Source organism: Pteropus alecto, unplaced genomic scaffold (genome assembly GCF_000325575.1).
Source record: "Pteropus alecto unplaced genomic scaffold, ASM32557v1 scaffold312, whole genome shotgun sequence".
Lineage (NCBI taxonomy): Eukaryota > Metazoa > Chordata > Mammalia > Chiroptera > Pteropodidae > Pteropus > Pteropus alecto.
In genome coordinates, this window is record NW_006433948.1 from 1 (window position 1) to 23,802 (window position 23,802).

Consider the following 23,802-nt stretch of genomic DNA (forward strand, 5'->3'; position numbering starts at 1 on the left):
TATGGGGCAGAAGCTGATTTAACTTGAGTTTAGCACATGAGGGACAAGAGTCCAGAGCGAGGAATTATCTAGTCTGACTTCACATGGTAATTTTGGGTGAATCCCTAAATCTGATCCCAGATAGATTCCAACCAAGATGCAGGTCTCTTCCCATCCCACTGCACTAGCCCTCATGTACAGTCCTGTCTTCCGTTTCATCTGAATCAGAAGCCAGAAACTTCTCACAGAGACATTGTTGTTTGGCACATTACAGCACAGCACCATGAACAACCTCTGTGTGGCTTGTGTCCCCTGCTCAAACTCTCCATGGGGAGAAAAATTGCCTTCGCACCCCTTAATCAGCTCCCACCCCCTCACACTGCAGTAGACTTCTGCCTTCAGCAGACAAGAAAGCAAACCCTGCTGTGGCCCCTGGTGGGGTCCTCATCATGCTGGTGGAGTATACAATGGAAAAAGGGGGGTCTAGTATTTGATTTTATTGTTTAAGACACATTTTTTTTTCAGGCATCATCTTTACTAGTTTTTGTAACATGAAATAAGTTGGCTCTTATCAGTATCCTCATGTGAATGTGACTAAGCCAGGACTGTGATTAAATGATGTAATCATGGCCACCACCTAGACCACCTAGTAAGGGCAGAAACAGAAAAGTTCCTGAAGCCTCCTGTCTTCTGGGTTCCAACCCACTGTGCTCCCCTATGGCAGCCCCTATCATGTCTTCAAAGTTTCTCCTTCCTGTCCACATAGCTCTCTTTGCTGCTTCCCATCCAGGCCATGCTCGTCCTCATCTCTACACCATTGTTCACCTTTCCATCATTTTGCCTTTATCCTCTCCTATGTCTGTGTAAAACCCACCTGCCTTTGTAGGCTTAGTTTTACAATCCCCTCCTACTAGCTTTCCAAACGCTCTCATCCATGTTGATCCCTTTTCTCTCAAAACAAGTTTTATGATTCCTGTTCAAGGTGGCTAATTAGGTGAACACTGTGCTCACCTCCTCCCATGACCATATCAAAATTGCGACTAGAACAACCATGATTGAGAATCACCTGAAGACTATGTGAAGAGAAGTCCTATAACTAAGGATATACTGAAGCCAAGTTGAGACCGGTTGTGGGGGATGGAGTTGTGGAACAGGCTGGTCCTACACCCATGGTGTGGTGATTAAGAATCAGGAGGGAGGAGGGCTATCTCAGCCGTGGAAGTCTTGGCCCCTGAGGAGCAAGGGATCCCAGCTCTGCACCGGGGTCCCAACCTGAGTCACCAGTGCTAAAAAAGAGAAGTCTCTATAACATTTGGCTGTGAAAACCAGTGGGGATTGCATACTTAAAACAATAAGAAAATACATATATGAAAAATTATTCATTGCAACCTTGTTTCCAATGGCAAGATATTAGAAATAACCTCAGTTATACATAGGAGAGTGATGGTATAAACTGTGGTACATCAGCTAAGTGGAGTACTCTGTAGCTGTCAAAGAAGAAGAGAGCTCTTTACGAACTAAGATGGAGTGATTTCCAGGATATATTGTTAAGTGAGAAGTGTTCAGTTAAAAAAGAATATATTATCTATACTTTATATAAGAAAAAAGAGGAAATAGGCAAATATATGAGTATCTACTCACTTGTACAAAAATGTAGAAATGGTAAATTAGAATCTTGTGTGATTGATTGCCTGCATGGTTTTTGTAGGAATGAAAAGTATAGAAAGAAGGGAGGGCCTCAGTATTTTTTACAGAATTTTCACTTATTGTACCACATTAATTTTTTACATCCTTCACATATTTAAATACATAAGTAAAAGCACAGAGGATGGGAGATACTCTAAAATAGAATACAACCAGATAGGATAAACTGGATCATATTTAAAATAATAGTAAACAATTGCATAACCATTACAGAAGGTTGGGTGGTGGTAGTGATGAATAACCTAAATCATTGGAGCATAGTATATGGACTATATGCCCCCAGAGTAAAGAATTAAGAACTTCAAATAAATTATTGGATATTATCGTGTGGGTTTTTCATGGAGTCATGCTTGGCAAATCTGAAACTACATGATATATATTTTAGGACTGAGCAAATAAATAAATATATAGTGAGTAATGGGAGCCAGGTTTCTCACTGTCAGAGAAAGGAATCACAAATATGGAGGAGAAAAGAAAAATAAACCCTGTGATGGTATCTGATAATTGGAGATAACAGTTGGCACTCATAACCAATACAACTGTTCCAGGCCAGCTTTCTTAGAATGCAGACCCTGAGATGGAGGTTTGTATGCAAGAAAATCTGGGTGTACTTTTGGGATGGACACTTCTGGGGAGATGAAGGACATGTGGTTGGTAATAAATATGTCACTGCTCTGATGCAGTTATAGCCAAAGTCTCAGCCAAATCCACAGGGACCTCTGGACTCTGATTCTGTCATGAAGAGTGTCCAGCCTTTGCACCATCCCTTCACCATCCACCAATATTCACATGTAGGCTGTCCCAGGTATGAGTTTTAGCTTTGGAGGTAAGCAGATTCTGTGACCCAGGACAATTACGTTTACCTAAATACCAGTAATTTCCATCAAATTTAATACTTCAGTTATTAAAAATGAGATGTTTGACATCATTGGTCTGATGTCATGCCAATTTAAATGTGAACTAAATAATTCATAAAAACTGCAAAATGACGAAGTTGATATAAAGCAGAAATAATACAGGACACACCTCAGCATATGGAATCCTATTCGTGGCTTTCATGAAAAGAATATTAGATTTGTCAGTCACAGCAGTCTGTACACCGTTGAACACAGCTTTGAGAGAATACATTCTTTTCAAATCTAGTTAAATTAGGGTCTGAGTCATATAGTCACTAGTTGTGGTAAAATAGTCCAGTATTTATACAAGTATGAATAGTTTCTATTGTTTGAAATGCTTGTGAATGTAAGCATAGAAAAGACTATTAAACATAACTGCTATGAAAATTGAAGTCAGCCCATGTTGAGAAGCAGATGTTTAAAGGTGGCCCACCCAAGATTCCTGTCTCCTAGTTATTCAACCAAACACTAATGATGGTATTGCTGTGAAAAGATTTTAGATGTAATTAAAGTCCCAAATCATTTGAATTTAAAATACAGAGATGATCCCTTGTAGAACTGATCTATTCACATGAGCCCTTTAAAAGATAAGGGAAGTCAGGTAGAATTGGAGTGTGAGAAGGACTCAATACATCTTTGCTGGTTTGAAGATGGAAAGACTCATAAGAGAAGACAGCTGAGAGAAGCCCCTGGCTAGGTATGGGGTACCTCAGTCTTATAACCAAAAGAAACTAAATTCTGCTAACTAAATTCTGAATAAGTTTGGAAGAGGACTTGGAAGCCCAGATAAGAATCAGTCAGCTGACATGTTTAGTGTGAGATTCTGAGTAGAAAACATAGCTAAGCCATGATATACTCTTGTCCCACAGAACTATAAGATAATAAACTTGTGCTAAGTCACTAAGTCGCAACGCTGTCACTCATTCCCCCAAATCTGCTTCAATAACTCTTAAATTTGTTTGGTAATATAACAGTGTTTTTATTTTTCTCTTGTTTCGACTAGTAGTCATCAAACCAAGGGGTGGCTTTCTCGCCAGGTCTCACTTTGATGTGGAACTGCGCCAGTATCTCTTCAAGCTGAGTTTGATTGCCAGTAGAATAAGCAGAAATGGCACTATGAAAAAGGACTAGCTGAGTGCGCAATACTTTAATCTATGTATAAGGATAGAGAGAGAAAAGCAAAACATTAACATTACAATGGACACTGAAATTTAAGATTATGTACTTGTAGTTTACCTCTCCAAAAGCTAAGTTCTGTTATAGAGTATTTCACATACATCAGTTGTAAACTGCTTGCAGGATTACTGAGTCTATGATAACATTTTAATTCCCCACCTTATTTACACTGAAAAAATAAATTTGAGTCAGTTTATAAAGCTAAATGTAGTACAATTTCCAAACATTAATCAATGCATTAGTTTAAAAAGATCACCAAATTCTCCTATCAAACCAACTGTATACAAGATAATGCAGAAGACATAAAATTATATGAATAAATAATTTCTATACCATCTGTGCTATAAAAATTAGGACATTATTAAGATCAGGCTACATGTAAAATCCATGGACTGAATTATTTTAGATACAGAATTATTCTGTATATAGATTTTAGAGAATCAAACAAGTAGCAATGTGAATTTCTCGGAAATTTAATTTACTTAAAGCTAATATGACACACAGTTTCAATTGTTTAAAACTTCTTTCATGTTAAGAGATATAATTTAACAGGGTAATAGAAGAACAGCTTCATTTACTGTGATAGCCTTAAGCATGTTGTGTGGTAAAGCACAATCATTTACAGTTATAAGATTTTAGGTTTTAAAAATATTAATTATACTATGATTAAGTAGAAAGTGTATATTGTTTTTTGTTACAATTCCCTTGTATATGTAGCTTAAAAATAAGTAATTAAATAATTCACATATGTGATTCTCTGACAACATTAACTCAGTTTAATTTTTATTCAGCTCAAATTTAAGAAAACAAGAAAAACTTGGTTTTAAGTTAATGCAATACAAACTGAAGAAAGCAACCAGTATGACAGTCAGGCTTTAGGCTTAAAGACATGCTTCTTTTCTGTACCCTCATCTTTAAAGGTAGTAAATATGAAGGGTAAAATTTGCTGAACGATGTCAAAAAACAAAGATAAACTATGCAATAATAACAAGTAGTTAAAGCCCTGACCACTCACTCAAACTTTAAACCCATATTTTTAACTTATTACTAGTCATTTCCACTTGAATATCTTCTCATTATTTCAAACTCAATAAATGTCAAGTAGAACAATTTTTTGTCCCTTCTCCATGCACCCCAAGTGCCACTCTTACAAAAGCTAAACCAGAGTCCTATTTTGATTTCCCAGTCCCCGTCAGTGGTAATATTGTGTTCCCAGTAAGGCATATTGGAAATAAATCACCATCTACATCTGTCCTTTTAATTGCCATTGTAATTACCCCAGTTCTGTGTCTTAATCATTTGATCCTGCTGTCAAAGATTTTTCACTAGTTTTTGTGCTCATACTTTCTTTTTTCTTCTAAACTATGGTGCATACCAATAGCTTGGAGATTCTTTCCAGAATAAAATATTTTCTGTCACATAGAGGTACTATGAGGTCCCAAGGAAATGTAGTATTCTGATGGGGAAAGTTCAGGTATCATGACAGTGAGCAGGCTTTAATGAAATGGAAGAGAAAACTGAGGATATTGGCAGATAATTTCTTGGGAATTTCACGTGATGAAATGTGTTGTAAACACTGCTACCTTTGAGTATAATAAGCAAAAATTTTGAGAATATTTACTGGCAGAAAATGTGGCTGAAGGCATGTGATGACTTTAAAAGGGTTTAAGAAGTACAAATTGGTAGTTACGAATAGTTATGGGGATGTAAAGTAAAACATAAGAAATATAGTCAACAATAATGTAATAACTATGTATGGTGCCAGGTGGGTACTAGATTAATCAGGCTGAGCACTTTGTAAGTTATATAAATGTGTAATTATCATGTTATACACCTGAAACTAAGATAGTACCCCCTTGGGACTATGCTCTCCTAACTTTTATAGCACTTGCTTTTAGCTCTTTCATTCTTATGACTGAAGGCTTCATATAAAACAGAAAATGCATGAATTGACAGAAATACCCTCTGCCTATATAGTAACCTAGGAGCTGGACATTAAGCCATCTCTAGGTAAAGCCTACAAAAGTTGTATCAGAGCCCATCACTTCATATTCTTAAGAAATGTTTATGGAACATCAAAACCATGTTGACAGTTGATTTCTAAATGTGTGCTTTAGAGGATAGGTGACTGCGTCCTTGCAAGTTAGACCACTTGGCCATTCCTCATTTAGCAGTAACTGGATAGAATGCTTTACTTTTTCTCAAATCTGCATTGATCCATTACATGAACTATAACAAGCTTTAAGATTTTAAAATATTACTTAGAGTACAGTTTGGCATTATTAAAAATTTTGAAGTAATTGCTACCAAGTTCACATTTAAATATAAGATTATTATTATTTTTTTTGCTAATTGTCAAAAATAAAAATGTGGAGAGTGGAGCTGGTGATTTCTTTTTGGACAGAAAGGAAAGTATAGTTTGTGTACTTTTAAAGACCCATCATTAATTGTGACTGAGATTCCTTACTGTGAATCTCATAAAGGAGAATAACAGAACCATCAGATCTTTCTATTTAGTCTCCTTTGTCATGGCAACCTCATTTTAAATTTTCCAGAAAGATCTTGGAAGTTAAAAAATAAATTTACCTTGTTTTCTTCTAGAAACTTGAGTTTGATAACAACATCATCGCGCAGTTGCTCGTATTTTTCCTTAGATGTCTGGAAGAGAAGCTTTGATTCCTCAATCTTTGGCAAACTGTGTGGGCCCAGTGGTCCACGATTCAGTTCCTCTAAATCGGTGCGATATGCATCATATTCAATCCTTAAAGGAGAAAAAGTGGAGTATCACAGAAACAGAGTACAATATATTTAGTAGAGAGGAGAAAGACTCACACTGATTTACTCATACATGTGGTATACCAGGGATCTTTTAAGTCATTTATTTCTGTGACTACAGCAGTTATCAGCATGGCAAAGATAAAAGACTATTCTTCTTATTTTATAACTAGCCCTTCTCTACATTAAATGACAAGTGAAAAATCACAACATTTAGTAAACTACATTAAAAGAAATTACTGAGTCTTCAACAGAATCTAAAATTTATTTCATGTCTTCTATTTCAGAAGGAAATAAAAAGTGTGAGTATATTTCTATTTGAAAAAACTAGTTTTAAGAACTGGACTTGAAAATCTAATAGTAATAGTCATGTAATCAATCCCAATTTGGTGGAATGGGTAATTTTAGTGAAGCCAAAGCAGGTGTGAACTGTGGGCTAGCAAATCGGTACCGATAAAATATCTGCTAGAAGGAAAGTCATATTTAAGATACATTGAGGGTCAAATAAATTATCTGTGTCACATAAGTGATATGTAAAGTATAATCTATGGATTCTCAGATAAATTATCTGTGTTACATAAGTGATATGTAAAGTATAGTCTATGGATTCTCATGAAATCGGCATTTACACTACAAAAGTAACACGTGCTGTCACTGAATTATCATCTCCTCCCTGAGAAAGCTCCACTTCTATTTTCCTAACAGCAACTGAAAGCAGGTATCTTCTGCTAATGCCACCACTGCATGCTCCCTCAGCACCCAGTCTATCACTCTGTCTTAGCACATGTGAAAGTGCCATATTAACTTATTTAAGAGAAAAAACTTCAAAGTAGTCATTATAAATATATTTTAAAAACTAAAGAAAATCATTCATCACGTGGTTAAAAGACAAGAAGCAGAAACACCTCCAGTTTAGTGAAACCAGTGTTACAAAGTTCATGCTGTAAAGGTGATGTTTATTCAAATAATTATACCATAGTTTTTATACTCTATTTTTTTGAATCAACCATTCAGTAAATGACAAAAAGAAATAACATTGTAAATGTAATTTGTGAATAAATTTATCAGTCCATCGCATGGAACCAAAGATCTTCTATTTATGAGTTACGATGCTAGAAACTGAAACTATAAATGGATTTACTTCAGTGTGAAGAGAAACGTGGACCTGCTCCTCAGTAAAAATGGTGAAAATTATTTAACAATACCAATAAAACAACCACTTAAAGGCTCTGAAAATTGTCCTAAGGGCATACAGCAAATAAAGAAATATTTATTCAAGAAAATCTATGAAAATGTGGTAAAAAAGTAAGAGTATGATATTTTGACAAAGACCACTCCCGTTCTCTTCCCTCCTGATTGAATAAGTCATACACTCAATTCAAGACTGTTATTTGGCCAAGAACATAGAAATTTCCAGTGGAGATGTAGAGGACTTTCTTTCTGGGAATAGTTATTATGTTGCTCCCAACTACCTGTTATTGAAACTAAGTTCTGGGTGAGTGTGGTCAAGAGGTGAGGGTTCCCTTCTTATTCCCAATCCCCATAATGAAATGAAGACTCTAACTTAGGCATAGGCACAGAAAATACTGGGACCTGATCCTCTCTTTCCTGGCTCCTAAGGTTGTGCCTCTACTCCAGGAGATACAGGTCAGGAAGACCTTAGTTTATCGCCTTCACTCTACTGAGTGATGAGCTCCTAATTGGGTATGCCACTCAAAGAGAAGGATACCATTGTCTCTATCTCCATTTCCAGAGTCCTGGTTCTGTGATTTTTCTTGAATGGGGAAGTAGACTGTCAAAAGATAGCTCCCAGAGCTGCTATAATATATTATCTAAAATATCCAGTTTCCAACAACAAAAAAACCCTATAAAACATTCAATGAAACAGGAGAATATGTCTTTATGCTGGAATAAAAGTAGATAATGGAAACTGCCCATGTGGACAATTTAATGTTGGATTTAAGACAAAAAGACTTCTAAGTACCTATTATAAATGTATTTAAAAAAATAAAGAAAGCTGTGAGTAAAGTAAAGGAAGGAATGATGACAATGTCATATTGAATATAGAATATCATTAAAAATTATAAGAAAAAAAGCCAACCGGAAAGTCTGGATTGAAAAGTACAAAAAATAAAATGAAATATTCACTTAGATTTGACCTAAGAGAAGAATGAGTAAACTTGAAGACAGAGATAATACAATCCAAAGAACAGAGAGAAAAAAAGAATGAATAAAAATGAATGGAACATCAGAGGAATATGGGACAGCACTAAGTGCATCAAAATTTATGTAATCACAGTAACAGAAGGAGAGTAGAGGCATAAAGGAGGAGAAAAAAATTATATTTGAGCAAATAAAGGCTGAACACTTCCGAAATGTATTGACAAACACTAAACTACACATCCAATAAGCACAGCAAACTCCAAATAGATCCACAAAGTCCAAAGAGATCCACAAACAGACACAACATAGTAAAAATGTTAAAAGTTTTAAAAGCAGCAGGAGAAAATGACTCAGCACTTTAAAAAAAAAAACTCATTTTAGGGAACGCTAATACATTAACAGCTAACTTCTAAGCAAAAACACTTGTGGACAGAAGGTAATGGGGCAACATATTCAAAGTGCTCAAAGACAAAAAATCTAAACCAAGAATCCTATATCCAGTAAAGCTATCTTTCAAAAATGAAGGTAAAGTAAACATTTTCAGATAACACACTGAGAAAATTTGTTTGTGGCAGAACTACCTCACAAGAAATATTAAAGTACTTCAGGCTGAAAGAATGATCCCATATGAAAATCTGAATCCACATGACAAAGAGCACCAATAAATGTACATTTGTAATTATAAAAAAAAATAATATAAATGTATTTTTTCTTCTTTCTTTTGTTAAATGATTTTTAAAGTATTGTATAAAATATCTATATATAGTGTTGTTGGACTCATAAGATACTGAAATGTAATATATTTGCCAACAATAATGCAAAGGAGCTAGGTGAGAGCAAAGGTGTATTTGGCTAAGGAAATCACTACAGATGCTAAAGTAATAATTATAACAATTCATTCTTGAGTTTTTTAACATTAATAGATATAATATGTATTACAATAATACCACAAAAGAGAAAAATGAATAGAGCTACATAGAATTACCATAGAATTTTATGTTGTACTAAAATTAAGCTAGTAGAAATCTGAAGCTGATTCTGATAAGTTAAGATATATATGGACAGTCCCAGAGCAACCACTAAAAATAACTTAAAGTGTAGTAAAAATACTCAATAGTAAGATTAAATGCCATATTAGAAAATATTGAATGATGGAAAATAATGTGGTAAGGTGAGATAGAACAAAAAGATATGAGACACAAAACAAACGAAAATAAAATGGCATGTGTAAATCAAACTATGTAATAAAACATTAAATATGGATCAATAAATACAATCAAATGTAGAGATTGTCAGACTGGATTAAAAAATCCAACTATATTTCGTTTATTGGAAATAAATTTAAATTCAAAGATACGTATATTTTGAAAGTAAAAGATTTTAAAAGATAGACCATGGAAACAACAAATATAAAAAAAATTAGCTATACTAATATTAGACAAAGTAGACTTTAAAATAAAATATATTACTAAAGATAGTGACATTTTATGATAAAATGTTATTTCTTAAAAAGAGAGAAATAATACTGTATCAAAAATACAAAAATTATAAACATATTTGTATCTAAAACCAGAACATAAATACATGAAGCTAAAACTGACAGCAATGAAGGGAGAAATAGACAACTCAAAAATAATAGTTGTTGACTTTAATACCCCAATTTCAATAATGAATAGAGCAACTAGGCAGAAGATAACAAGGAAATAGAAAGCTTGGTTAATACTATAAATCAACTAGACCAAAAGATGACCATAGAACATTTCAAACAGCAATAACAGAATATACATTCTTCTGAAAGGTACAGGAAATATTCTACAGGGTAGACAATATGCTATGTTATAAAGCACACTTCAATTAATAAAAAAAAATAACACTATTTTCTCTGATCATGGAAAAATTGGTTTAGAAAGAAGTCAATTGATTTTGACTAAAATCTACTGATTTGGAATAAAATTATAAATCAATAACAGAAAAAATATTGGGAAACTCACAAATGTGGAAATTAAACAACACATTCCTAAATAATCTATGGGTCAAAGAAGAAATCAAAAGAAAAATCAGAAATTTGATATGAAAGAAAAATAAAACAAACTAACAAACATATGAAATACAACTAAAGCAATATGTGGAAGAAATTTATCTCTGGGCATGCCTACATTGAGAAGAAATATCACAAACGAATAAACTAATCTTCCATCCTGGAACACTGAAAAAATGAGAAAATTAAATTTAAAAAATTAGAATAAAGGAATTATTTAAGATTACATCAGAGATAAACTAAATGAAAACAATAACCAACGGTAGAACAAGTTTGTTTTTTGAAAAGATGAACAAAATTGATAAGCCTTTAGTAAAACTGAACAAGAGAAAAAGAGCAGACTGAAAAATTGATCTAGGTGAGAGAGGAGACCTTACGGAAATAAAAAGTACTATGAAGAAATGCTAAGTGGCGACCAGGGCCCATGTCACATTTTTGCCTATTGTTCCATTTCTGTTATTGTATCCTAAGCAGGTAAAGCTCTTGGGATTATGTACTTCCCAGAGCCTGTACTGATTGCAGGCATTGCAGACATGCACGTTGGTTAGCTGCATTTATACGGCTGTAAATCAACCCAACCCTGAGGACCTGAATCCATGTGGAAACTGTTCCTCTCTGCTGTCCAGCCCAAGAATCATATAGACTTTTTACTGGCATTGAATATATTGTTGGAAAGAAAAATTGTGGCATTCTAATTGCAGATAAATTGGTCTAAATCATGCTGTGTTAACTGCTAACTTTTTTGTAACCAACCTGAGTCAAACAGATGAAATCCCTACGTTGACAATAAAAGATACAGTCATGCACTGCTTAATGACAGCAATATGTTTTGAGAAATGTGTTGACAGGTGATTTTGTCATTGTGTAAACATCATAGAGTGCACTTACACAAACCTAGATGGTATAACCTACTGCAATATCTATATGGTATAGCTTATTGCTCCTAGGCTACAAACCTGTACAGCATGAGACTGTATTGACTACTGTTGGTAGTTGCAACGCAGTGGTATTTGTGCATCTAAACATATCTAAATGTAGAAAAGGTAAGTAAAAATATAGTATAAAAGATAAAACACTCCTGCATAGGGCACTGACCCTGAATGGAGCCTGCAAGACTAGAAGCTGCTCTGGGTGAGTCAGTGAGTGAGTGGTGGGTGAGTGAATGTCAAGGCCTAAGACGTGACTGTGCACTACTGTAGACTTTATAAACACTGGATTCTTAGGCTACACTAAATTTAGAAAAAATACTTTTTTCCATCTTTAATCATATTTAACCTTAGTTTACTGTAAATTTTTTATTATACAGACTTTTTAATTTTTTAACTCTCAACTTTTTTATAATATAGCTTAATACACAAACACATTGTACAGCTGTACAAAAATATTTTCTTTCTCTATGTCCTTATTCTATAAGCTTTTTTTCTATTTTTAATTTTATTTTTATTTTCTTTTAAACTTGTTTTTGGTGAGAACTAAGTCACACACATTAGCCTTAGGACAACACAGGGTCAGGGTCATCAATATCACTGTCCTCCACTTCCACATCTTGTCCCACTGGAAGCTCTTCAGGGGCGATAATACACATAGAACAGTCATCTCTTATGATAGGCCATTGGAGGCAAGCACACAATGTTTATAAGCATCACATGGACTGTTTTATCTATGAGATGTTTTATGTAAGCCTTATGGTAAGCACAGAACAACAAACTACAGATTTACACAACATAAAAATGGGAGACGGAGTATGTCATCATGAAAAACTACCAATTTACAAAGGTAGGTAGAAACAGAGGGTAAAAATAAAGATACAAAACAAGCAGAAGGCAAACAATAAGACAGGAGAACTAAGTCCCTATATCTCAATAAATAAAACAGAAACAGATTCATATATACAAAGAACAAACCGATGGTTGCCAGATGGGAGGTGGGTTGGGGGGCTGGGTGAAAAAGGTGAAGGGATTAAGAAGTACACATTGGTAGTTATAAAATAGTCATGGGGGTGTAAAGTACAGCATAGGGAATATAGTCAATATTGTAATAACTATGTTTAGTGCCAGGTGGGTACTAGACTTATCGGGGTGATCATTTTGTAAGTTAGATAAATGTCTAACCACTATGCTGCACATATGAAACTGATATTGAATGCCAACTGTAATTGAAAAAAAATTAAAATTAAAATTGAAAGAAAATTGAAGACCAATGTCCCTAATGAGCAAAGATAAAAAAATTTGCAACAAAATATTATAAAACCAAGTTTAGTAATACAGTAAAAGAATTATACACTATGACTGAGTAGGATTTATTCCAGGGTGCAAAGAGGATACTATTTTCAAAACGCAGTCAATGTGATACACTATATTAACAACAACAAAAAAGATAAAAATCATATGATTATACAAATATATGCAGAAAACCATTTGACAAAACACAAAATTCATTTATGATAAAAACTCTCAATGAAGCTGAATAAAGGGAACATATCTCAACATAATAAAGGTTATATACGACAAGCCTACGCTAACATCACACTCTGCTTAAAAGCTGACAGCTTTTCCCTTAATATCAGGAACATGACAACAATGCCTGATCTCACAGCTTTTATTAAACATAGTATTTGAAGTCTTATCCACAGCAATCAGAGGAAAAAATAAGTAAAGTGCTTCCTAATTGGAAAGGAAGAAATAAAACTGTCTCTATTTACAAATATCATAATACTATATGTAGAAAATCCTAAAGACCCCACCAGAAAGCTATTAGAACTAATAAATAAATTTAGTAAAGTTTCAGGATACAAAATTAATATACAAAAAAACCAATGGCATTTCTAAACACTAATAACAAGCTATCAAAAAAAAAGAATTAAGAAAACAATCCCATTTACCATTGTATTTAAAAAAAATAAAATTCTTAGGAATACATTTAACCAAGGAGGCAAAAACCTCTACTCTGAAAACTGTAAGACATTGATGAAAGAAATAGAAGACTCAAAAATGGAAGGATATATCATGCTTATGGATTGGAATAATTAATATCTTTAAAATGTCCATACTACTACCTAAAGCAATCTACAGATTCAATGCAATCCTTAACTAAATACCAATGGAAGTTTTCACAGAACTAGAACAAATTATCCTAGACTTCGTATGGAACCAAAAAAAGACACCAAATAGCCAAAAGAATCTTGAGAAAGAAAAACAGAGCTGGAGGTGTCATACTCCCTGACTTTAAACTGTACTACAAAACTATTGTAATCAAAACAGTATATCACGGGCACAAAAACACACATAGATGAATGGAACAGAATAGTAAGCCCAGAAATAAACCCATGCTTATATGGTCAATTAATCTATGACATAGGAGGCAGGGGTTTGCAATGGGGAAAACAAAGTCTCTTCAATAAATGATGTTAGAAAAACTGGACAGACACATGCTAAAAATTGAAGATGGACCATTTTTTTACACCATATACCAAAATAAAAAGGAATTATAAATTTACATGTAAAACAAGAAACCATAAAATTCTTAAACAAAAAACAGGTAGTATGCATTTTGACGTTGGTCTTAGCAATATATATATATTTTGGATATGGCTTTTCAGGCATGGGCAACAAAAGAAAAAATAAACACATGGAACTACATCAAACTAAAATGCATGTGCACAGCAGAGGAAACCATCAAAAAATGAAAAGATAACCTACTGAAATGTAAAAGATATATGCCAATTGTATATTCAATAGGGGTTAATATCTAAAATATATATACCTCAACATCAAAAAAAAACAATCTATTTAAAAGATGGACAGAGGTTCTGAATAGACATTTTTCCAAAAAAGACATACAAATTGCCAACAGACATATGAAAAGATGTTCAACATAACTAATCATCAGGGAAATTTAAATCAAAACCACAATGTGATTACCTCATACCCATCAGAATATCCATCATCGATAAATCAAAAAACAACAAGTGTTGACAAGGATGTGGAGAAAAGGGAACCCTTGTGCACAGTTGGTGGGATTGAAAATTGGTACAGCCACTATGGAAAACAGTTTGAGGGTTCCTCAAAAAATTAAAAATAGGACTGCATTATGACCCAACATTTCCACTTCTGGATATTTATCCAAAGAAATCTAAAACACTAATTCAAAAAGATATATGTACCCCTGTGTTCACTTGATTATTTTGTTTTTTAAAATCTTTTCTATGCACAAAACACCAGAATTTTGTGCATTATAAATTTGCGTTATACACAGTGCATAACAGGAAAGACTAAAAAGGCTTCCAGGTATTTACTTTTATTAGCACTTTTTAAAATCCTAATCAAACAGATGGCTTCGCCCTAAAAATCAGTGTATTCTGCCTTTCACAAAGAAGAAAATACAACTACTGAGAAATTTTCAATCTGGAATTTTTATATCTTTGTCATTCAGTAAACAGTGTTTCAGTCTGGGTGTTATCTTCAGTTTTGCATCAAGTCAATTCTATAGCTAGTTCATAAGCAGAAAGGGTCATCAAATCCAAAATTAAGTTATTGGATGAAACCATAAAGAACATTTTAAATGAAAAATGATTATTTATGAGATGAGATGGCAATCTGCATTTTAAGTGAGTTTTCCTTATGTAACAGCTATGAAGAACATAACATATAACTTGATCTATAATTTACTTCATAAGTTTTACATAAATCTATATCATATGAATTGAGAGGATTTATTTCACATTGTACTTTAACAGATTTTTCATAATAAGATGTGAAATTATTTCTTATAAATGGGTACAAGTAAACTATCTAGTTCATCTACTTCAGATTTAAGTTCAGTTGAATAATAATAGAAAGTAGGATGTGCCCACATTATATCTTGGTTCTGAAGAGTGACTGAAATTATGCAAATCATGAAACTTCTCTTGGGCTCATTATTTTATTCTGTAAATTGGAAGGTTGATCTCTCGGGGCACTAGCAGATATAAAATTTGATAAATGTAAGTGTGATATACCTTGAATAATGTACATAAACAATAATTTTCTGTTAAATCTAGCAATTTTTATATATTTTAATTTTAAAAAGCATTCAGGGCACTGGAGGGCTGAAGACAAAGATATTCACTACCTGCTGTATAACTAAAACATTTCACAATAGATGGCCAATTTCAGAAAGATAAATTGGGGATAGGTTAACACGGCCCTTATCTGGGATGCTCTGGCCTTCTCTCCCATGAGGGAGGGACATTTCGAAGTGTATATTTAAAATAATCAGAAAGTTTTTTTTAATATTCAGAAGCCATAAATATTAAATCGATTTGAACATCTAGAAAAGAATAATGTTTAAAATAACTAATTAGAGTAGTTAAAGGAAAGGTATCTATAATGAATGCCTAGAATTTTAGCAAAATAGAAGCAGATTTGAGAAAGACTAAAGTAGAACTTTTAACAATAAAAAATTGAATATAGATAAGGAAACCTTTGAGAAATATAATGTCCATGGAGATGTATAAGCAGAGATCAGAAAACTAATTTCTGGGAGTGATATAAAATAGGTTCATTTGTAGGTGGCCATTCTTGTTTCTTCTTTTATTTCTACTTCTGATTTTTAAATGTACTGACTGTAAAGATTTCAAACCATAAAGGAGAATAAAACAATAATCCCAAATTGTCCATAATTTCTCTATGCAGTTTCACTCCCTTCTCCCACTAGACAACACTGTTGTTAGGATCAAAATTCTTTTCCAAAAATGATGAATCAGTAAGTATATCATAAATTAATGCTTAAATAGCTGATAATGATGGTATGGAACATAAACATCTAATTAATGTGAAAAGTAAAAACTTAACTTTTCCAAGTAACTTTGGATTTTACTTATTTAGGAAATAAAACAATATGCACTACAAAAAGATTAGATAAAATTAAAATTTCCACAATTACTTCTTATATCATTATCTAGAGCAGGAGGCCGGAAAGTCAAGTTACATTTCCTAAATATAAAACTTTCTCTTTATACAATAGCACTTTAAAAATAAGGATTTTAGGAATTTAGAGCAAAAAGAATTCATCGGAAATCAGGGTAATTAAATAAATGAGACATCATGAATGGAGAACAGTAGGATCAGGTGTTAAAATTTGAGAATGTTATTTATATTGAGTGTGCTACTTTCTAGAGGCACGTAACAATTTCTCTAAGCCTCTTTCTCCATCTATAAAACACACATACAGTCAGTAGTCAGTATGTGTGTATGTATAAATATGTAATATATAATATATATCTCATAAAATAATACATATATACATATAATGAATTACATTAAAATACCTTGAAAATATTGTTATACTCCTATGTTGAAATGTTACCATGTTAAAGGTAAAACTGTAAAGGGGTTGAAAGCTGAGTATAATTTGGAAAAAAAAGATGAGGGAATTAATGCCCATAACATGAGGAAAAACCTGGAGGCGAAATGATCTTTATATATGCAAGATAGATTAAAATAATGAATTTGTATATTGTGGAAGGATGACATTTGCAAGCAGTGAGAAATCAGGTTGAAAGGTAGCTTAGACCAGATTGTAGAAGGTCACCTAGCATCCAACTAGTAAGACAAGGAACATGGTACTCTCTGGGAATGTAGTTGGGAGATTTTCCATCTCCCCATGCCCTTTCAGGAAGGGCATGAGCACATGACCTGGGCTCAACTTATTAGACACTATCCCTCAGGACTATACATTTCCAAACAATTATAAAGAGATTCAGGAGGTATTTTAGAAATCATTTTAGAAATAAGTTACAATCACCATGATAAAGTTAAGTACTAGTGGTAGCCAGCATCATCTGAATATGGCATGTCCTTGGCTCTAATTGCTGCCTGTTTTCTAAGGTTTGGTTTTTAACCTTCTTTAACTCCATGAGCTATCAAAGGCAATGACAATCTGCCTTTATTAGTCTGAGATAGTTTCTGTTGTCTGAAAACAAAAACATTTAATTATTTCATGTCAAAAAAGAGACCATAAAGTGAAAATTTATACCTACCTGGCAGTTTCATACTGCTTCACAGTCAGTAAGGTGTCTTTAATTGTTTTGTTTACTAAAGTGTTGACATTTTCAATGAAAGAATTAATGGCCACACAAAGAATTTCGCCATTTTTTGCCACCATCTTCTGAGTATCTGCATTTTCGCTAAATTCTCTCTACAATAAAGAAAAAAATATTTACTTATTTACAATTGTATTAGCAAATGCAACTAAAAAGCCTTAAGTGTGTCACTAATTGGAAATTATTTAATATGGAGACCTAACTTTAAGATTTTGTGATAATTTTTTTCAATTACACTCTTTAAATAATTGAAAATTAAAATAAATTGAGACTACCTAAATCATTGTTGGAAAAAACCAGGTAAAGCAAAATTATGTTTGGCTCAAAAAAAAAAATAGCTGATTTCGAAGCCCATGTTTTTCATTGCTATAAAAATTCTACTTTAAAAACTTGTTGAATTGTACAATTTAAATATGAGCAACTGATTGCCTATTATACTTCAATAAAGCTGAGGGAAAATCTGCTTTAAAAAATGTCACCTATGAGATTTTCTGAACTGGAAATTTATTTACTGGAGAAGAGAGGTAAGAGGAGGGGTACTGTAAACTTACACAGTCAAATGGTAAGCAGCTTTGTATATCATGATGGTAAAATGCAGGAACACTAATGCAAGATTGTTTGGATTCAAGTTCCAGTTATATCACTTGTTAACTATGTAACCTCTCTGTCCCTCCTTTCCACTTCTATAAAAGGAGGATCATAATAGGACCTAACCTCTAATATTGTTGTGAGCATTGAATGTGTAATAAATATAAATCTCTTTCACAGTCACAATCACAATCAAAATACTCAGAACAGCATGCAATTGAAAACTTATGAATTATTTCTAGAATTTCTCACGTAATATTTTCAGACTGTATTTGATTGTAGGTAATTAAAACTGCAAAAAAGCGAAATCGCAGATATAGGGGAACTACTTTACTGGTAATCCTAGCCGGAGTAATCAGGTAAGAAAGACAAATAAGAGGCATCCAAATTGAAAATTAAAAAGTAAAATTGTGTTTTTTCACAGATGATGTGTCATTTATGAAAAATTCAGACCCTCAAGAAATTATAAATCTTATCAACAAATTCAGTAGTTTCAGGATAAAAAATTTACCCAAAGAAATAACTTGCGTTTTTTTACACTAACAACAAAATATCTGAAAAAGAAATAAAGAAAACAATCCTATTAACAATAGCATCAAAAACAACACAACAGTTAGGAATAAATTTCACTGAGGAAGTGAAAGGTCTGTACACTGAAAGCCACAAACTATTGGTGAAAGAAATTGGAGAAGATATAAATAAGTGAAAATATATCTTGTGTTAATGGATCAGAACAATAAATGTTATTAAAATTATACGATCCCCATAATCTATAAATTATCAAAATTCCAATGTCAGTTTTTAAATTTTATTTTATTAGTTTCAAGTATACAGTACATTGGTTAGACATTTATATAGTTTATAAAATGATCCCCCTAATTGCTCTTTCTCTCTTCTGTCTCTCCATCTAGTCATTTTTCAGAGAAATGAATAAAAAACAATCTTAATATTCTCACAGAACCACAAATGATCCTGAAGAGCCAAAGCTATTCTATGAAATAAAAAAGCTGGAAGCATTACACTTGCTGCTTCAAAATGTATTACAGAGCTACAGCAATCAAAACAGTATAATAGTGGTATTAGAACAGACACACGGATCAATAAAACAGAAAATTTAAACATCCAGATGCATTACCAGAAGGGACTAAGGGGGGAGGGAGGTAGCCTTCGATATATAGTCCACCAATATTTAACAAGGGAGCAAAGTGTGTGCAATAGAGAAAGGATAGTCTCTTCAATGAATAGGCTTTGAAAAACTGGATAACCACATGCAGAAGAATGAAACTGGACCATCTCATACCAGACCTAAAAATTAACTCAAAATTGATCAAAGATCGAAATATGAGAACAGAAACGATAAAATACATAGAAGAAAACATAGGTGCTAAACTCATGGATCTTGGTCTTAGAGAAGATTTTATTAATTTGACCTGTAAGGCAAGAGAAATAAAAGCAAAAATAAATGAGTGGGACTATATCAAACTAAAAAGCTTCTGCACAGCAAAAGAAACCATCAACAAAACAAAGAGGCAACAAACTGAATGGAAGAAGATATTTCCAAACAACACCTCTGATAAGAAACTAACATCCAAAATATATGAAGAACACATAGAACGCAACAGCAAAACAATTCAATTAAAAAAATTAGCAGAAGACCTGAACAGATGCTTCTTTCATGAAGGCATACAAACAGGCAACAGACATATGAAAAGGTGCTCAACTTCACTAGCTATTAGGGAAATGCAAATCAAAACCACAGTGAGACATCATTTCACACCTATTAAAATGGCTATCATCAACAGAACAAATCGTAACAAGTGTTGGAAAGTTGTGGGGAAAAAGAACCCTCATACACTGCTGGTGGGAATGTAAATTGGTATAGCCACTACAGAAAACAGTATGGAGTTCCTCAAAAAATTAAGAATAGAATTACCATATTCCTCTTCGGGCTATCTATTCAAAACCTTTGAAAAGGTTCATTGTAGCACTATTCATGGTGGCCAAGACATGGAAATAACTGAAGCATCTTTTGATTGATGATTGGATAAAGAAGTGGTACATAGAGAAAATGGAATATTAGTTAGCCATAGAAAAAATGAAATACTGTCCTTTGAAAGAGCATTGATCGATCTTGAGAATAATATGCTAAGCAAATAAGTCAGATGATAAAATTTAAGAGCCATATGATTTTACTCATATGTGGAAAATAACCAAAAGCAACAAATGAACAAGATAAACAAACAAACAAAACTTATAGACACAGACAACAGTTTAGTGGTTACCAGAGGGTAAGTGGGGAGGGGGGAGGTAGATAAGGGTAAAGGGGATCAACTATATGGTGACAGAAGGGATTTGACTTTGGGTGGTGAACACATAATGTAATCTATAGATGTTGTATTATAGAATTGTACACTTGAAACCTATATAATTTTAAAATAATAAAATTAAAAAATAACACTTAGAAATAATGTATCAAAAAAGAAGTCAAAAATGAAAACAAAACCATATCAAAACTCCTATGATTTTTTAAGAGAATTACCCAGAGGAAAATTTATAGCTGAAAATGTCCACATTAGAAAGAGAAATATTTCAAATTAATTACCTAACTTTCTAATTTAGAGAAGTAGAAGAAGAATAAATTAAAATTAAAATTACCATAGAAAAGAAAATAATAAAAATTAAAGCAGAAATCTTAAAAATGGAGAATTTAAAAAACAATAAAATAATTTAAAAAACTGAAAAGTTGGCTCTTTGAAAAGACTCACAAAATTGATAAAGCTTTAGCTACGCTAGGAAAAATATAGAGAAGACTGAAATTTCTAAATCAGAAATAATAGTGGAGTATTACTCCAACCTTAAAGAAATAAAGATAATTACAAGAGAATACTATGAGCAATTTTATGCCAAAATTAAATAAACAGAATGGAATTAACAAATTTCTAGAAGTACAAATACTACAAAAACTGACTCAAGAAGAAATAGAAAATCTGAATAGACCAATGACGAGATTAAATAATTAATTTAAAACTCCCTCCCCCAAAAGTCCAGAGCCAGATAGATATCTTAACTAGTAAATTGTAATTTAAATAATTGACACCAATTCTTCTTAAATTCTTCCAAAAATAGAAGGATGGGGGAGCCCTTCTTTACTAAGTCTATGAGACCAGAATTACCTTGATACCAAAGCCAGTCAAACGTATCACAAAAAATAAAACTAGAGACCAAAATCTTTTATGAGTGTAAATGAAAACATCCTAACCAAAATGCTAGCCAAATTCAGCAGCATATGAAAGGATTATACACCACGACAAAGAAGGATTTATACTAGGAATGAAAAGGTGACTCAACATGGAAAAATAACACAATGCAATATACAGCATTCATACAATAAAGTAAAAATAAAAAAGACATAATCATTTCAAATGTACAGGTAGTGTTTGACAAAATTCAACAGTGTTTCATGATAAAAAATGTCAAAATCTAGGAATAAAAGAGGAGCTTCTCAACAAGATGAGGGCTATATATAAAAAACCTACAACTAAGATCATACTCGATGGTGAAAAACTGAAAGTTCTCAACCTAAAATCAGAAATAAGACGCTGACTTTCAACATTTTTATTTAACATTATACTAGAAGTTCTATATAGAGATTAGGAAATAAAAAGAAATAAGGCATCCAAGTGAGAAGGAATGAATTAAAACTATGTCTATTTATAGAAGACATAATCTTATATGTAGAAAAGCTTAAATAATTCATGAAAAAACTTATAGGGATAATAAATTCAGCAAAGTTTCAGGGCACAAAAGCAACACACAAAATTAGTTGTATTTGTATACACTATCAATTAAAATCTGAGAAGGAAATTAAGAAAATAATTTATTTACAGTAGTATCAAATTTTATAAAATATTTTGAAATATATTTAGCAAGGAGGTAGGTACAAAACTTACATGGAAAACTATACAACAAATATCTGAATAAAACAATGATCTAAAAAAATGAAAAGACATTCCATGTTCATAGATTAGAAGACTTAAAACTGTCAAGATGGTAATACTTCCAAAAGTGATCTAACAGGTTTAATATATTTCTTATTAAAATCCCAATAGCATGTTTTTCATAAAAGAAAAAATCCAATACTAAAATTTGTATAAAGTTGCAAAAAAAAAATGAGAAAGAAGAGTGAAGTTGGAATACTCTTAGCTCCCAATTTTATAGTATACTATAAATCTACAGTAATTAGAACAGTCTGTTACTGGCATAAGACGAGACATATAAATCAATAAAATGCAATTGAGAATCCAGACATAAACTCACATACATCTATGGCCAATTGATTTTACACAAGGATGTCAAGATTATTTAATAGGTAAGAACGGTTAAATGGTAGAAACAACTAAACATCCATCAGCAAAAAGAAAAATAAATAAAGCTGACTATTAACTCAAAAATTTAAAATTATAAAACACATAAGAAAAAACACTGGGGTAAATCTTTATGACATCATTTTTAGCAATTATTTCTTATATATGACATGCAAAGCACAAACAGCAAAAGAAAAAATACATAAATTGAACCATCAAAATTAAAAAGTTTAGCGTTTCAAAGGACACAATGAATAAGGTAAAAAAAAACAATGTACAGAATGGGAAAGTATTTTCAAATCATATACAGTAAGTCTTCACATCATTGATAGGTTCTTGGAAACTGCAACTAAGCAAAACAAGGTATCATGAAACCAATTTTACTATAGGCTAATTAATATAAACATGAGTGAAGTTTCTATGGCATATTTCTGGCCACAAAAACATCACCAAACTTCAAAATAAGACCCACAACACTTCTTATATTAAACGTTGAAATAAATGTGAGCTATACAAACATTTAAGAAAGATTAATAAAAACAAGTAAGATAATAATTTTTCAACTCTTATTCTAGCTCAGGGTTGAAGGTGGCTGGAGCCTATCCCAGAAGCTTAGGGAGGAAGGTGGGAACCAACCCTGGTCGGGATACCATTTCATCTCAGAGTACACTCACATACACACCCCCACTCACTCCTACTGAGACAATTAAGACACATCAATTACCCTAATGTGCACATATTTGGGATGTGGGAGGAAACCAGAGTACCCAGAGAAAACCCACACAGACATGGGTAGAATGTGTAAACTCCACACAGTAGTGGCTCCAGCTAGAAATTGTTATATTTTTTACTCATCAATGTTATAACAAAATGATGTTCAAGAACATGTTGTTATCTGATAAAGTTATATTATCCACAAACTATAAACACTTACAACTCAAAAACAAAACGTAGAGTCTAGATAAAAATTATCGAATGTCTTAAATAGACATTCTTCTAAGGAAGATATACAAATGGCCTGGAAGCACATAAAAAGAT

At 32.6% G+C, this 23,802-nt stretch overlaps 1 protein-coding gene across 1 annotated transcript in view; it reads right to left on the reverse strand.

Annotated features, from left to right (window-relative positions):
- Positions 1–3,578: 3,578 nt before the first annotated feature.
- The window catches only part of LOC102892991 (arfaptin-1), a 32,299-nt gene continuing 12,075 nt past the window's right edge, over positions 3,579–23,802 (reverse strand). Inside the window, exons 4-6 of the mRNA XM_006908552.1 lie at positions 17,750–17,907; positions 6,342–6,516; positions 3,579–3,731 (exon numbers count right to left, since the gene is read on the reverse strand). Of these exons, the coding sequence (XP_006908614.1) occupies positions 3,579–3,731; positions 6,342–6,516; positions 17,750–17,907 (486 nt within the window). The remainder of the gene's footprint in view (positions 3,732–6,341; positions 6,517–17,749; positions 17,908–23,802) is intronic.